Source organism: Anguilla anguilla, chromosome 4 (genome assembly GCF_013347855.1).
Source record: "Anguilla anguilla isolate fAngAng1 chromosome 4, fAngAng1.pri, whole genome shotgun sequence".
In the NCBI taxonomy this organism is placed as follows: domain Eukaryota; kingdom Metazoa; phylum Chordata; class Actinopteri; order Anguilliformes; family Anguillidae; genus Anguilla; species Anguilla anguilla.
In genome coordinates, this window is record NC_049204.1 from 40,984,790 (window position 1) to 41,003,044 (window position 18,255).

The 18,255-nt window shown below is 38.1% G+C and overlaps 1 protein-coding gene across 6 annotated transcripts in view; it reads right to left on the reverse strand.

Annotated features, from left to right (window-relative positions):
• Positions 1–18,255, reverse strand: part of map3k15 (mitogen-activated protein kinase kinase kinase 15) — a 104,728-nt gene that overhangs the window by 71,777 nt on the left and 14,696 nt on the right. For all 6 annotated transcript variants that reach the window (XM_035414105.1, XM_035414103.1, XM_035414107.1 and 3 more), the window contains exon 3: positions 6,028–6,051. In XM_035414105.1, coding sequence (XP_035269996.1) covers positions 6,028–6,051 — 24 coding nt within the window. The remainder of the gene's footprint in view (positions 1–6,027; positions 6,052–18,255) is intronic.

Genomic DNA, 18,255 nt, shown 5'->3' on the forward strand with positions numbered 1-18,255 from the left:
GTTTTTAGTGGCAATGAGTGAGGGTTCATTTACACTGGTATAGGAGTAGTATATTTCCCCCAAATTGGTTTACTCTTGGCTCTCAGGGAAATACCAACATGCTTGTGAGTGCACATACTAAATATGAATTCACCAGTTAAAACGGCCTCGGGCTTACAGCGGTAGCTAAGCCAAAGCACATACACGTAGGCTAGCTTTTATCATTACACATAGTATTTTCCCCTGATTTAGCTGAATCTTCCTTAGTTAATACCTCATTTAACTTACAACCCCTGACAAATAAATCTATACTCTAGCTAATTGTCCTACAGGTTATTTCTAATGTGACAATTGCACACTCAAGAGCTCCTATACCTTAAACTTGATAACATCCCATAATTAAGGGAAGTAGATATGGACGGGCAGTACCTGTGGCAGTCATACATGCCCAAACCATAACACCCTCATCACCGTGTTTCACAGATTTGGGGGGGGGATGCTGTACAAATGCGACCTTATGTTCCTATGTTGGCATTGATCTGCATCTGGCAATAAAATTCAAGTAAAAGGCCTATCATACATGCATATTTTGTGCCACTGAATATACTTAAGATAAATTCCCTTTTAATTAGGCAAATAAATGCTCTACATCTAAATAAAAAACTAATTTTATACTGCATGCTTGTAATCAACCTAGGAAAAAAACTTTAATCTATATTCTTTAAATCAGAATGTAATGTGAATTTACCAAATTGAGCATTTTTACTCATGAGCTTCAGCAAACTGGTTGCCAACTCTTATAGGCATGCCTGCAAACCAGCTGGCCCATCATTAGCCGAACTGATCAAGTTGATAAGTTCACCTAAGCTGGTCCACCATAAGACAACTTGACCTATCTGACTCATCAGTTTGATGAAGCTCATCTTCTAGCTAAAGCCAACTCAACAAGACTGATACCCCAGCTCAACCCAGCTGGAACAGGCTGGTACACCAGCCAAAACTAGTTTAACCTGGTTGGTACAGCAGCCAAGCCCACCTTGCTGAAAATTCAAGCTTAAACAGGCCTAAGCTGGTAAACCTGTATTTTTGACACTTTTAGCTGGTTGAGCAGCTCTTCACCAGCTGACCAGGGTATATAGTCAGCTAGTCCACCAGTTTGACCACTGGCACCAGTTTTCTCTACCGGCTTAACCAGCTCTGACCAGCTTTGTTCAGCTAGAGACCAGCTTTGACCAGCTAGAAGTGGCAAAAGCCATCATAAACCAGCCCGGCACTTTGACCGGGCTGGTACACCAGCTGGATCAGCCTGGTACACCAGCTCAGTCCAGCTAGACCAGGCTGGAACACCAGCTAAAACCAGCCCGACCACACAGTAAAATGTTCAGTTAAATCCAATATGGTCCCAACTGGATTCATATGCACTAAAGTTGAATTAAAACTGGAAATGTTATTGCAGGCTGGTACATTTCAAAGCTGGTCTTAAGATGGTCTTAGCTGGAATTAACCGCAGGGTGTGTAACAGACTCTATTCTGACTCCAGCGCTGTTCAATATCTGCATAAATGAGTTAGTGTTGCAGTTTGACCAATATACACACCCCTGGTCTCCTGCTCCATGATACAGAAGGCAAACTTCCTCTCTACACATATGGCCTGGTTCATACAACATGAGTGACAGCAGAATTTGGCTCGGTAACAGAGTCACTGCCAAACCTTGACAGCAGAACCTGGCTCGGTAAGAGAGTCACTGCCAAGCCTTGACAGTAAATTTAAAAAAGAATAGCAGAATAATCTTCTTTAGAAATGCTTGTCAGGAAAGTAAGAAAGCACTTTCCTCTTGGCATGCCTTACCAGCCATGGTCTGACAACTAGTTCATCAGGGACCTTTAGTATGGGAGTGAATGTATTAAAAGGGTCACCAAGCAGCTGTAGGCAATGCGCTGTATGGAAGGGAGATTTTGGGTTCATACAATCTGCACAACTACTCCAATTGGGACAACAGAAAAAATACCTGATGCCTCTACTACATGATCTTTTACAGGTTCAAAGAAAACAGCATACTGTATAACGCATCAAGGACAGAAACAGACTAGTTACCTCTGACTGAACATCAAGGCTCCAGAGTGCGACCATTTTGGTCGCACATGCAACCAAAAATCTGTCAAGTGCGACTAAACATTTTCATTGGTCGCACTGGTGCGCCTGACATTTAGCAGGTCTGTCTCTGTGTGTTACGACGGAGTATTAGGGCCACATTGAGGGGGAAAAAATTCTGAGATTTCGAGAATAAGGTCGTAATATTACGAGAATAAAGACTTAATATTACGAGAATAAAGTCATAATTTTACGAGAAAAAAGTCATAGTATTATGAGAATAAAGTCGTAATTTTATTTCCCACCCGCATTCTACGAAGAAAAAAATGTCATGTATGGCATGTATGTGTGAAACCGCGCCCTGTACTTCTCCGGGAGCAGTGCACACTTTTGTTTGAGTTATTTGAGTTTGATTTATTTATTTGAGTTTGTCAAGCACTTTAAACATCAGCACTTTTTAAGTTTATTTTTTAAACAATTGAGGTTATTGCGATTTCTTGTTTGTGCTGATTTGTGATTTAAAGAAAAAACATTTATCTGCACCTTTATTCCTGTTTACAATCATTTACATAATGTGTTAAGAAATTACCAATGTGTATGGGAGCTGACAAAAAAGGTAACGCTTAAAATGTATTATTGTGACGCCAAAAGGTGGAAAATTTTGGGAGCACCTAAATTGTGTGCTGGTGCACCTAAAAGTTAGGTGCACCAGTGCAACCAATGTAAAAAGTTAGTCTGGAGCCCTGAACATATTCAGCAAAAAAGCAAAAAACTTTCAGAGATAAATCATACAAAGTCTTACTAACCAAGCAAAGACTCAAAAATTGCAAACAGTTCAATTGTTCCCCCCCAATAATTGTAGAGAAACAAAATCACCATGTACTTTTATTTTGAAAGGCATGCTGCATTTCCGCAGGAGTGCAGTCAAAAAGTCCACCCGATATAGCAAATATCATCCAATTTAATGGAGCCAAATCTTTAAAGGCATACTATAGAGTATTTTTTTATTTGAAAATATTATAAAATAACTATGCTAAGGCATATCTGTGAATCTCAGTCTTTCTACACTTGAACAAAATTTGTTATTCTAAAACGTTTTTGGGAAGTTTATAGGAGTATCTTTTCTGTGTAGGGAGGGGTGAGTGTGGCTACAGAGCCGGTGGTTTGGAAATGTGTCCCCTCAATGTCAAACTCACTCCTATGTCCCTGACCTTAGGAAAATACACATCAGAGATATCACAGACTGGATTAAACCATTTTAAATCAGAAAGAGGCTGAAGATTAGGTTTAACCTTGATGACCTTACTTAAGCAGCTAAGGGAATACTAGAACAGAGGTTATGACACCACATACGACAGCTGTGCAAATAATTGGCTGTTGATAGGAAATAATTGTTTGAATTAGGCACATTTTATGATAAAACAAAACAACAAAGGTGGGTTGAGGAACTGTAAATGAAATGGTATGCTTTCAGCATTACCACACCAAACACAGTGTTCCTCTGTTTCCACCCACAGTGAGAATGTTTACCTTCGCACATCCTCTCTCCTCTCTAAATGTAAAACCACTGATGTTTTAGATACAAAGCACCAGCTGTCAAGCCAAACTGATGATAGCCCTCCTGGCCCCTGAAGACAGCCCCCTCTCACCACTGATAGGTCCCCCCAGCAACATCGTCCCTCCCATTACTAACAAGACGCACAATCCCTGGAAACACATCCTGACCTGCAGCCCCAAAGCTCTCCCAACAGGAGGGACAGACGAGGAGCCCACAGTGCTGAAAGCAGCTTCAAGCCCATCCCGCTGCTTTGAGTGAAGTCTCATCTAAAGCACATGCGTAGCGGCCTCGGCGTCACGTGTAAGAAGCGTCTAGACGCAGCACATCAGTTCGCTTGTGTGTCCGCACCTGTTCCCTCTCTTGAACTCTTTCTCCACTGGATTTTAAAACAGGTGACATTTGTCACACAAATGTAATTTGCTTAAATCATGAATGAGTCAGACATAATTTGTAAAAAATAAATTCTGAAATAAGTAGTAATTCCATTTTTGTTAATGCTTGTTTATACTTTATCATGAAACTACTTGCAAGATACTGGGTTTAAAAAAAAAAAAAAAAATTTTTAATCCTTGTATCTCTTCCATCTCTTGATTTTTCTCAGACTCAGTCTCATGCAGTGTAAATGGTAAATGGTAAATGGACTGCATTTATATAGCGCTTTTATCCAAAGCGCTTTACAATTGATGCCTCTCATTCACCAGAGCAGTTAGGGGTTAGGGGTTAGGTGTCTTGCTCAAGGACACTTCGACATGCCCAGGGCGGGGTTTGAACCGGCAACCCTCCGACTGCCAGACAATCGGTCTTACCTCCTGAGCTATGTCGCCCCGTGTTAGTTTAGCTATTTTCTCTGAGCCTCCTCCCGTTCCCCACTCCCAATCAGGTCCATGTTAGACCTTATTCGAGAATTATCCATCCCCTCCAAAACGTCAAGCAAGTGTTTCTATTGAGTGTTTGTAACTACTGATACAGCTCACCTACTGTTTGTGGTAGCTTGTAAACATAATACTGCTGAGGCAAAAGATTGTTGGAACAAATTTAGAAATTTTATCTTGCCTCTCATGGTAGCATTACATTTAAAAACAGTTTAATAATCATAAACATAAACATTTATCTCCAATGGATAAATTTCCCAAGTAACATCCAATACTGGTTAGTGTACACTTCATTCACAAAAATGATACATCGGCTATTATAATCCAATGTTTTAAAATAGGGTAGGTCTTAACTTATGTTGCCTAAAAGACCTTGTTGTAAAGACTGACACGTCTGAATATGAATGCAACTTATTACTGATAAATAAAACAGACTGGGAGCAACAGTCCATTACAATTTGCCCACCTTTTTTGTTGACCAATTTCTACCTTTTTTTGTTCACCAGTAGCTTCTGTTCTCTAATGACCCCTGGGATCATAGCAAAGCAAATAAATAAACCTAGTCGATACACACTGGTGTTTAATAAAGTTTGACACCCCTCTTCTCACCTTCTCACCCACTGTGACAATACTATTATAAAGTTCTGTATAATTGATTGATTGATCATTAGTTGTGCTCATTTCCCACATGTAAATACAAAAGTACAAACATGCATAGATATACATACATACATACATCAATTGCCTCAATGATAACCAATTCCAAATTGTACATATCTACAGACAGTGAAGCTGCAGTATCTGTTTCAGCAACAACAACGTTTTTAATTTCTCTGTAGTCTCTCCCTCTGTCCAGCTTTCATGGTAATGGGAATCTCTCTCAAACAGAATTTCAAAATATCGTGATACCACACAACACACAGCCATAATGGTTATACATATGCTAAAAAATATAACCATTATAACTATAATCTTATAATATGTCCAGATGTTAGGCATCAGTGTCTAGGCTTATTACCCAAGCTGTTCAGCAGAATCACTGGATCATCTACAGACACAGACTGAAGACACACCCACTGTTCTTGGCTCATTTACTATTCTCATTCCCAGCACCAGTTTCTTACATAATTACTTAGGGATTGTTATAACAGACTATAGTTTTGTGTGGATGGTATGTATCTGAATGAATATATGATTTGTATCATGGTACTAGGCTGGCATAAATTACTTACATATGTGCATAATGATGTTGCACATGCACAGCCTGTCTGGGAGTGTTATTAGTCAGATCTAACACTGTTGCTCACACAACTCAGGTGGATGCATGTCCGTTTTCTTTCACTGTAAATCCGTCTGAACAAGAACAACTAATTGCTAAATGCTAAATTCTGACCTCAAGTTGAACTGAGAGATTTTCCAGAGAATCACACTGAAAAACAACAGACCACATGAATAAATAAATCATTAGACCACTTCCTTACCCTGTGGGCTTACTATATACTGTATATCACTGACTCAGTACTTACTGTGTTTTTCTGTGCCACCATGTCCTAGAAAGGAAGAAAGAGTGGACATCTGTCAACAAGATCACATTTCAGATGTAATTTCACAAGATTATGCTAGAAGCTGTTCATGCTTTAGCTCTGATGACATCTCTGATGATATACAAGCTAAACTGTGGCTCATAAATCAAGGTAAAATCAGAACTGTAAATTTGGCGAACCATTACATGATAATTAAAGAGCAATGTAGGGAGCAACATTCAAACTAAATAATAGTATGCATGGCATTATTCAAAGTGCAGTGTAGGCAGCGTTATTCACAGTAATGGCAGTGTATGCTGGGTTATTTACACTAAGAAGTAGTGTCGGCTAGGTTATTTACACTAAAAAGCAGTGTATGCAGAGTTATTTACACTAAGGAGAAGTGCATGCTGGGTTATTTACACTAAGGAGCAGTATAGGCTGGGTGGTTTACAGTAATGAGCAGTGTAAGCTGGGTTGTTTGCACTGAGGAGCAGTGTCACCAGGGTTACACTAAAAAGTACTGTATGCAGGGTTATTTACACGAAGAAGCAGTGTATGCAGGATTATTTACACTATGGAGCAGTGTAGGCTGGGTTATTTACACTAAGGAGCAGTCTACACAGGGTTATTTACACTAAGAAACAGTGTACACAGGGTTATTTACACTAAGTAGTAGTGTAGGCTGGGCTATTTACACTAAAAAGCAGTGTATGCAGGGTTATTTACACTAAGGAGAAGTACAGGCTTGGTTATTTACACTAAGGAGCAGTGTATGCTGGGTTATTTACACTAAGGAGCAGTGTAGGATGGGTTATTTTACATTAACACCTTTGCGCACATGCCAAATCTTCCCAATCCTTGCCCATTTAGGGGGTACCCTATTTAAAGCTTTATAACATTACATTACATTATAGGCATTTAGCAGACGCTCTTATCCAGAGCGACGTACAACAAGTGCATAGGTTTCATGATGTATAACTCCAGATGTGAGCATCACAGAGACTTGAAACATGGCTTAAATGAAGCAAGACATTTGTATCATTTACAATAATAACAATACTTCAACTAGTTTATATTAATAATTTATGAATAAATAAAGTGCCACAAATGCAATTGTCTTGGCAAAAAATCAAAAATGAATTTGCTCTTTTTTAGTTTGAGAGATTGCATATATACAGCAGGTTAAACTATACATGTCCTAGATCAAAACCTCCTTGACCACAAGTGCGTAAAATCGATGTGTGGATATGCAGAACTACTAAAGATCTACGAAGCTAAAAGTAAGCAGTGTACCCAGTGTCTCCAAATCAATCCAAAATGTCAAAATTATGTATTGCTGTAAATCACAACATAATCATGTATTTCACTACAAATCAACTGTTTTAACTCAAAAAACTCACTGTTGCATCATTTTTACGTGTTACAAGCTTTCCGTCAATACAGTGGCCTAAAATATCCAGGGGTCCAGAGACATATCCAAAATCTATCCAAAAATGAATAAAATGCTTTTTGTCCATTATAAAGCATATATGTGCCCCTTATGAAGGTTTAAGATGAAACATTGATATCAGATTTAAAAATAATGCAAAAACATTATCGCACAATGTGGTATAGTACTTAAATGTGTAATCACTAACTCTAGTATGTTTTTCTGTGCACTGCAGTATGTAATGTTTCCTTGTATGGGGATGGGACGATATTAAAACAATATTCAAATGTCCACCACGTTTTGGCAATGTTCTAGTTCAGGTCACATGCGGTGCATTAAACACAAACACAACTTAGCAAACCAACGAACGCTTACGTTACAGTGTGAAATATCCTCATTATAAAATACCACTAACCTATTTAAAGACACTCAATCTCAAAAATAACGCATATAACCAAAATATATATCACTTACATTTGGAAGATTAAATCTTATCTGTGTTCAGCAGATAGAGACAGAGACAGAATCAATGTTGTCGTTACCCAGTTCTAACTCAGTCCAGAAAACAGTATATCAGCTAGGTCTATCAGCAAACATATGCCTTAGCCATGCTCAGAATGTCTCAAGAATAATTATATTTTCCAAGAAATTATGAAAGTCATCGATAAAATTTCGTCTTTTACTGCTACCACAGACTAAATGTGTAATGCAGCTATAATGAGACAAAACTTTCGGTTACGCTGAGCTATAAAACGCTATTCAAAAAGTAAAATTAGACATATTATACATTGTTAGAATGCTTATTCTGTCACATATTGGATTGATTCATTGTTGATCAAGCCACATTGTACTACAAAGGATGACAAAACCGTAAAAGGAGCACAAATGACAGAAATGAGCGTATATTTCACAAACAGATTGTCCATGACAATATATTACCACTCAGTCTCAAAAGGGACATCGCTACGCATAAAACCAATGGTAAGGTTGTATATTTATTCCAAATTTAGTTGCAGATATTGGCAGTAGAACGACATGGTTAAAAATTCCACTTGTTTATTTCAGTGTTCAGTGAGCAGCTGCACTGGCATACCTTCGGCTATTGTTGGCTTCATCTTGTTGCTACAACGAAATACAAATTTTTAGTGGTAAATAATGTTTTCATATATGCCCAGATAGACACTATTGTCCACTGTGTCATGCATGGGGGTGTAGTAACAGATGAGACTGCAGGGAGGGGGTGCTTGGTAAATGGACGACCAGCACGACAATAGTGGCGCTTAGAAACTCTGTGTTCGGCATAGTTGTCCTGAATCGTCTACTAATAAAGCTAGAACACAGAGTTTGTTTTTCCAACTCCAACTCCAACTTGTGTTGGTTGTAGGAGCACAGAATGTCTGAATTGAGCTATCTAGGCATGCCAGCGTTCCGACCACTAGGGTCATTGCGCGAAGAGGTTAAGTAGCAGTTTAGGCTGAGTTTTTACACTAAGGAGCAGTGTACGCAGGGTTATTTACACTAAAGTAGGCAGTATACTTCGTAAGAAGTCAAACGTTTTGAGCAAAAAGACGTAATGAGAACAACTGAAGAACAAAAAGACGCGGTGTTGTGTGTTCTCACGGTGCAGTGTGCGACGGAACTTTTAGAAAATGTCTTTCTTGTTCTCCGACAACAGTGTTTGTGGACATGTTCGCCGGTGGTTCTCAATCCTGAAGTCCTTTCTTCTTAGTGAGTATACTGCCAGCTTTAGGAGCAGTGTAGGCTGGGTTATTTATACCAAGGAATAGTGTAGGCTGGGTTATTTACACTAAGAAGCAGTGTAGGCTGGGCTCTTTACACCAAGATACAGTGTAGGCTGGGTTATTTACACTAAGAAGCAGTATAGGCTGGGTTATTTACACTAAGGAGCAGTGTAGGCTAATTGAGCCTCAAAAATGAAGAGGAATGCAGTTGTAGCAACATGACCACAGGCCACCTAGGACAGCGATTTCTGAGTTTACACGTGCTTGTTTCCCAAGGCGTTATCGATACTCAATGAAATTTATGACAATACAACTGCATCAGTATAGTTTAAGCTCCTTATATAGCATTCTAACCATTTCATTGTGGAAGAGGGACATTACATCATCACACTGGCTGGCTGCCAGAAGCAAACCGCTAATGTGACACTTGTTTTATAGACAATTTTGATTTGCGAAATACGAGCATTATAGGGGGGAAAAATTGCATCGCACAGTCACATCACTTTGAGGGATGAGGCAAATGCGTTTGGGGGGAGGGGCCCGATGACACTGGGTTCACCACTGATATTTGCATATTTTTGTGTCCAGGTGTGCCTCTATGTAAATGTATGCATACAGTATTGCACATAGGTCACTCCTTTTGTCCAGATAAACCAGTCATTACAAGCAAGTTATTTATTTATTTGTCAGAAAATACTGCAGCAAGCACATATTTAACCCAAAAACCTCCACAACTATGAACAATATCAAATCTTTCAGTATTTAGTGTGCCTGAAAATAGGCTATTGATTCTGTTAGCCATTTCACAAATCTTCTAACATAACATGCTTTTTCAATCACCATAGAGGATATGATCTTTATTATGCTCCCTCTGTGAAGCTAGTTGACTTGCTAGCTGACCTTTATTGAAAATTCAAACTTCAATTTACTGCTAAATTATTTGTTAGATTTACAGTAATGTTGTGCTCATTGACATGGGCAATAGGTTTATTTTTGGCTTGCAAACAATAATAGATGGAGACTTTTATCCATGTTCCTTCTTGAAAATGAAATGCTGGTGATTGTCTCAGTTGTTTGTATGCATTGTTGGCAACTGTGGACAAAGACTACAACTGAGGTGACCCATTGATAACAACATCAAATATATTCACTGAGAATCAATGTTTTCTGGTTTCCCTAACACAATTATCACACGAAAACAAAATACAGCCGATAAGTACAAATTTCACCAGTCAAGAGATCTGTTACAGCAGTATTAGGCCATTGGCTGAGTGTGAAAATGCAGAAGGACATAGCATTTGATCTGATATCAGTCTGAAGTCACACATAAAGGGACACACTAGGTCAGTCACCTATGCCAAAGTAGCAGAGGGAATAGGAGATCCAGCTGAAAGAGGTACAAATAGGGGTATGTGAAGGTGAGGTGGAAGAGTTGGTCAATGGAGAACAAGATATGTGACAGATGAAATAAGGACAATTGGTAATCCTGTAATCAAGCATGGTTGATTACAGAAATTAAATATGCAAATTAACATGACCATCTAATGACATTATTTATTATTATTATTGTTATGTATTGAACTACATACATTGTTATTTTGGGCTATGCGAGTTACCATAGTTGTTATTGTAAAGCTAAGCCTTATGGGTAATCAAGTTTGTTTCCAGCAGAATGCCAAGTGATGCCATGCATGTAACATGCAAAACTCTTCAGTAAACTCCTCCGTTGTTATCAAACATATTTCTCCGCCTCTGCCTCGGTTCCTCTGTGAGTAGTATATGTCTAAAGAGGGTACAGACATAAGAGACATATATGAAGCTCAGCAACTACTGAGAGTTGGTGACACTGGCATAATTTCTCTAAGATGGCTAATCAAAAAAATGCCCACAGCAGGGGATAATGCTGCAGGCGTAAGGTTCAACCAAATCTGAGGATATCAAACTTGCTTCAATTATGTGTACCACAGAGACCAGTTGGACAACATACACCAACTACTGTACCTACAGATGGCTTGGACACTGTTGCATCATGCTACACTGTACAGGAAAATAGTTTGTATTCTCTATTATAGGGTTCAGTGAAGACCAAATGTTGGTGGCTGTCAACCAAAATGTACAACTGAGCTTGAGACTGCTATTGTAAATATGGTCCCTAAAATCAATGCCCTCTGCCTGAAAGACATAAAACACAGAAAACATTTCTTTGAAAACATTGCCACGGTCAGTTTAGCCACTAATTACAGGATTTTGATGAGTAATGTAGCAACCATGAAGCAAGTATACTGACTACTGTTAGAAAGCAACCGTGTCTGAGGAACTGTGGTACCAATATATCCAAGTATACACTGTGTTGTGTGAAATTATATGCTAAGCTCCTGGCAATGGCATACAGTTAAAGGGATATATTTGTACAATCTATAGTACATCTGACAAAAACCCCGTCTTCAAAGTTTGTGCCAAGTTACTCACCCATACAAAGCACTGTCTAAAAGTCATTCACACTTGCTAAATCTAGGCCTGCCACTAAAAGTACTGATATAAAAATTTGGCCAAGTTAAAAGAAACAATATTGCCTATCTTAGCTCACAAAATTTTAACATGCCGTATTCCAAAGAAATGCTGCTACCCAATTTTTCCTAAATGATTTCAAGTAACTTGGCCTTGAGTACATTGAAACGTATTTTTCTTCAGGCTGCTGACTACCAAAGTAACAAAAAAAATGGCCGACCGGATAGCAGGCTGAGCTGACTACTCCCCGGAATAATTTGAATAATTAAAATCCCAAGCTATAATAGCCAAAATATCACACTGGAGACTTCAGAAAGTGATGCTGCAACCGAAACGTCTGGAAAGATTCATTGACCACCGATACCAACAAACTATGAGCCGTGAACCAGACTTCAAACGGTCATACAGAGATGTACTGAGCTCAAGTGGATCCGACAAAATACCCGTGGCTACAATGGCTCCAGCTGATCGTGAAATGTTAACATTGATGAGTAAACAGCTACAAAAACTGGACTTACTGGAAGGGCTGATGGAAGAGGTGGGTGAGCTTAAAAGAGCTGTGCTCCACACCAATGCTGTAATTGACGAATTAAAGAAAGAGAATGCAACGCTCCATAACAGCGTGGTTACTCTACAAACTAGAACAGAGACACTCGAACAGCAAAACACCCAACTCAAAGTCGACGTGCTAGACTTCAAATGCAGAAGCATGAGGGATAACCTTCTATTTATGGGAATAAAAGAAAGTGATAACGAAACCTACCTCGCAAGGAAGAGTGTGTTGAAACAATTCCTGAAGAACGAATTAAAGATGTCCAACAAGCAAATTGAAGAAACCGGCTTTGAGAGAGTACATAGACTTGGACGAAGGAAGGATACTCAGAAAACATGTCCTATCATTGCAAAATTCTCGAACTTCAAAAAGAAACTGGCTGTGCTTGAAAGGGGAAAAGCACTCAAGGGAACAACTTCTCAATGAACGAGCAGTACCCACCAGAAATTGTTGAGAGGAGACGGAGGCTCTACCCGATCATGAAGAGCAACAGGGATCAAATGAATAAAGTATGACTGATTGTGGATAAATTATACATCAACAACCAGCTTTTCCGTGACTCGAATATTACAATTTGGTTGTGAGTATTCACTTTCCTTTCCATAATATGGCCGTACTAGAGAATACGAAAATAATTGGGCCCATGCACTTTGTGGATGTTTATGGCTATGCTCCCCAGGTAGCAAACCTACAATGGCCCAGGTGCAGCCAGTGAAAATCGCTGGAATGGAATGTATATGTATGTATCTGTATATGTATATATATGTATATGTGTATGTATGTATGTATGTATATGTATGTATGTGTATATACTGTATATGTATATATGTACTCTAGCACTTTGAGTTTGAAAGGATACAATGAGGTTGAAGTGCAGACTGTCAGCTTTAATTTGAGGGTATTTTCATACATATCGGATGAACCATTTAGAAATTATAGAACATTTTGTACATAGTCCCCCCATTTTCGGGCCTCAAAAAATATTGGACAGTTTAACATAATGTAGAATAAAGTAATCAATTTTTGGTCGCATAGCCTTTGTATGCAATGACTGCTTGAAGTCTGCGAAGCATAGACATCACCAGATGCTGGGTATCTTCCCTGGTGATGCTCTACCAGGCCTGTACTGCAGCCATCTTCAGTTCCTGCTTGTTTCGGGGACTTGCCTTCAGTCTCCTCTTCAGCATGTAAAATGTATGTTCAATTGGATACAGATCCAGTGATTGACATAGCCAGTCAAGGATTTTACACTTTTCGGGCATCAAAAACCCCTTCGTTGCTCTAGCATAGTGGTAACCAACCTTCTCAAGCCCAAAAATCACTTATTCCAAAATGCAAGCCGAGATCTACCACTCCGATATCTTCCAATTAAAACCCGCTTACCACGAGTAAGACTGTTCACTGTCATATTTATTTTAGCAATTTCTGTTACGACAGGCTCTATGTACGTGCATACATACACACAAAGAAAGGCACAGTTATGCACAGTTATCTGTTCAATCCACAACATTCACATTTACGGTAGGCCTCTGTTCAATGCAAAATATTCATATTTACAGAATCTGTTCAATGCACAATATTCATATTTAGTGTCTCAGTTCAATGAATAATATTCATATTTACAGTATCTATTCAATGCACAATATTTAGTTTCTAAATTCAACAAATAATATTCACATTTACAGATACCTTGTCATGTTAGTCCTGTAGTTTTATTTTTACTTTTGGAAGCCAAAATAAACATATTGACGCTGAATGCACCTTAACTAACATAACAACATCGATATGGCTGAGGGTTCGGTGAAAAAGAAATCAAAAACATATTATTTCCACCCGGAATGGGAGCATGAATTTCTTTTCACATCAGCGAATGAGAAGACTATATGCCACATATGCCAACAGGCGGTAGCCTTGCCAAAACGTGGCAACCTGGACGTTTCTGTAGCTGCCTTGCTTATTGCTGTAGGCGCAATGAAAAGCGACTGCTGTGCTTTTAGCCTTCTTTTCAGTTCATCGATTCTATTTGATCTGCGCTGTTGAGTGAATACGAGTCTTTAAGTTTAGCATGGGTGGTAGCATGATGATCCTCCAGGTTGCCCAATTGAGTTCACCTGTTGTTTTTTTCTTGTTAATGATGAACCAAACTGTTGACTTGGGCATGCCCAGGGTTTTTGCAATGTTCCTGATTGATTGATTTTCATTTCTGAGCCTTATGACGGCCAGCTTAATTTGCATCGACACTGCTGTCTTTCTCATATTGTCACACCCCAACAACAATCTCCAAAGGCAATTGCAAAGTCTAGAATCAAGACTAGACATCAACAGCTCTCTTCTGCATTCACTACCGACACAAATGAATACACCTGCCTAACGAAACACATCTGTGAAGCCAATTCATCAAATACTTGTAGTACCTTAAAATGGGGGGACCATGTACAAAAGGTGCTGTCATTTCTAAACGGTTCATCCGATATGGATGAAAAACCCTCAAATTAAAGCTGACAGTCTGCACTTCAACCTCATTGTCATTGTATCCTTTCAAACTCAAAGTGCTAGAGTACAGAACCAAAATAACAAAAAATGTGTCACTGTCCAATTAATTATGGTACTCATTGTATATATATATATTTTTTTTTTGTTACTGAATGGCTACCCAAGAAGCAAAATGACAATGGCCCAGCAACGGACCACTAAACTGAACCCTATGGTCTTAGTGTTATTTACTTACTTTCTTTGATGTTATGTTTTTGGTGTTAGTATTGATGATTACTATGCAGGTTGGTTTGCCTGTCTTGTTTTTGGGATATTCTTATTATTATTTCTAATAATTACAATATTATGGGACATGTGGGTAATGTCATGCTGTCCAAAGAAGGGCAATTTGCTTTCTTTTTTCTCTTTTTCTTCAGTTTTATTGTTTGTTGTTTTGATTTGTTTTGTTTCTTGTTTTGTTTTGTCTTGTTTTGTCTCGTTCTGTCTGGTTCATAACCATTCCAACCATTCCCTTATGTGTAGTTTTGTCTATGTTTGTATGGTGTCTTGTTACTGTATGTCTGTCTAACTGTCGTAAGCTAGTCCTGTTTGTCTCTTATTTTTCAACCTTAGTGATTTACAACATTATAGGAGAAATAATTCATTACGGAGCACTGAATTGCAAAATGAACAAAACCAAAGGAATTAAAATAGTGACGTTCATGTTGTGTAATGTTAGAAGATACTATTGTAAAATGGTCATTGTTCTCATTAATAGTCTTAAGTAACCCACTTAGTCATGTCAGTGGACGAAATGAGTATACCTAGTTATTTAACTGTAATGGATTAGAAGATAAAAAGAAAAAACATGAAATTTTTACGTGGTTTAAAGATCATCATATTTTTCGCTTGCAAGCAACCCATTCATTACCGGCAGATAAAGATATTTGACAAAAGGAATGAGGAGGACTGATTAGGTTTTCTCATGGACTAAAGAATTCAAAAGGAGTCATGGTACTTTTTAAGAATTATTTAGATTTTAAAATATTACCATCCTCTGCAGATTTCTTGGAAGATGGATTATCCTAAATATAATGATTGGGAGTAAAGAAATATGTTTAATCAACCTTTATGGTCCAAATAAGGACGGCCATCTCTTTTTTGAGATAAGTCAAAATTTACAAGGTCTTACAAGTGACCATATTATTATGGTAGGGGACTATAATACAGTCTTAAATACTTCACTTGATCGTAAAGGGAATCAGTCTTCAAACTATCACCCACATGCATGTAAAGAGATTTTAAATATTATGATCACCTTCGACCTTATAGATATATGGAGACTTAAATATCCAGACCTACCTAGATATACATGGCGGAGGGCAAATCAAGCAAGTCGAATTGATTACTTTTTGATCTCCTTTTCTATTGTCCCTAAAGTAAATAAGGTGCTAACTGGGGATTGATTAAGATCAGATCATCAGCTTATTGCATTATATTTAAGTATTTCCGATTCCCCCAGGGGTACTGGATACTGGAAATTTAACCAAAGTCTATTAAAAGATTATGTATTTTTAAGCAAAACAAATGAATTTATTAAAGATGTTCTTTTGCCAAATTCTCTTGTTGTTTGGGATGCATTTAAATGTGCCTTTAGAGGCCATCCAATAAAATTCTCTTCACATAAGTACAAGCATTTTATGTTTAAGGAGAAAGAATTGATGAGAGAAATTGAAATACTAACTAGGGATGTGACGGTATGAAAATATCACGGTATGATAATCGTACTACTCAATATGACGATTTTCGGTATATCAGGTTTTAAGCTATAAAAAGAAATCACACAAAGATTACAACTCGATCTGTTTATTTATGGATCGGCAGATTCTTTAAACCATTTTAATCGAAAAATTTTTAAAAATGCAACCTAATAGTTCACTCCTTGTAATTGCATATTTAAAATAAAAAAAATACTTTTTCCTGAATTTTTAAAAATGTAATTATTATTATTAATAATAATAATAATAATGAATCCAAAGTGAGCCCACACGGATGAACGAGTTCGCTTTTTGGGGGGATATAATTCTTCATTACAGTCGGTATCAGACATCGCAAGCAGGGGCGCGGGAAGGGGGGTGCTGAGGGTGCTGCAGCACCCCCTAGCTGCAAGTGTTAGTCATTAAGTATATATATATATATATATATATATATATATATATATATATATATATATATATATATATATAAACAATATAATAAATCATTTTGCTTTGGGGAAGAAAATAGATGTTGAAAAAAATGTGTTTGTTAGTTTTTAGTGATCACAGGTATGGCGATCTTGCTACGGGGTTCACGACGGCGTCATTACGGAAGTTGTTACAATTGCAAACGCTTCAGTCACGACGCAAGTTGGCTAAGCGGACGAAGTAGCCTGCAACATGGCGCAAAAACACATCTCTAATTTTTTCAATGCCAAAAATTCTAAAACATCCAGGACCGAGTTAGAAGATGCTCATGTAGCACCTACTAAGACATGTTTGTTAATAACACTGCCGACATGCAGTTTACATTAGTGTTTGTTTATTCAGTTACAGTGTGTGTGTAGGCTGAGTTATTACCATTATAGCTACAACAGAACTAGACCACATCATAATTAAAATCGAGTGAAAAAACGGTGGTGTAAGTATTTAACTTAGATTGCATTGTTTTGAACCATTCACTAACAGGAAACAATACGTCAATTGTTTAGGCAACTTGATGCCAGCTAAATTTGATGCGGAATGATGTTGATATAGGTTACGCACTTTCAAAATAAAAACACAATCGTTGCCTTGGTCGAGCTCTGATTCATTAGCTAGAGAAAACAATCAATTGTTTTTCTTTCTTTCTTTCCTTCGTTCATTCAGATATGCAATTGTGGGATGATTTTGCCAACGCTACTATTTCCAAAAATGGGTTCCAATGAATGATTTGGGTTAGAATTACGTGAAACCGCAGTATTCTGGAGCATCTAGATTGCATTTTTGATCTTGTATTTAAAAGACTCAAGGGTCAGTTTAACAAAAATAAGACTGTACATGGTAATGGTAAATGGACTGCATTTATATAGCGCTTTTATCCAAAGCGCTTTACAATTGATGCCTCTCATTCGCCAGAGCAGTTAGGGGTTAGGTGTCAGGTGTCTTGCTCAAGGACACTTCGACACGCCCAGGCCGGGGTTTGAACCGGCAACCCTCCGACTGCCAGACAATCGCTCTTACCTCCTGAGCCATGTCGCCCCTGAGATGTCGTACATCTCTTTCTGTTAAAGTAATAAACACACGCTTTCATAATTTCGAATACCATTCATTGTTTGTCATCTTTAAGCATCTTTCTGTAAAATATGGTAAACTGATTTTTTAAAAATGATAATGACGTCACACTTTTACATTCGGATGGCAGCACCCCCTACTTAGAACGTCTTCCCGCACCCCTGATCGCAAGTGTAGTAAAAGGCTGCAAACGGTAATGTCGTGTATGTATAA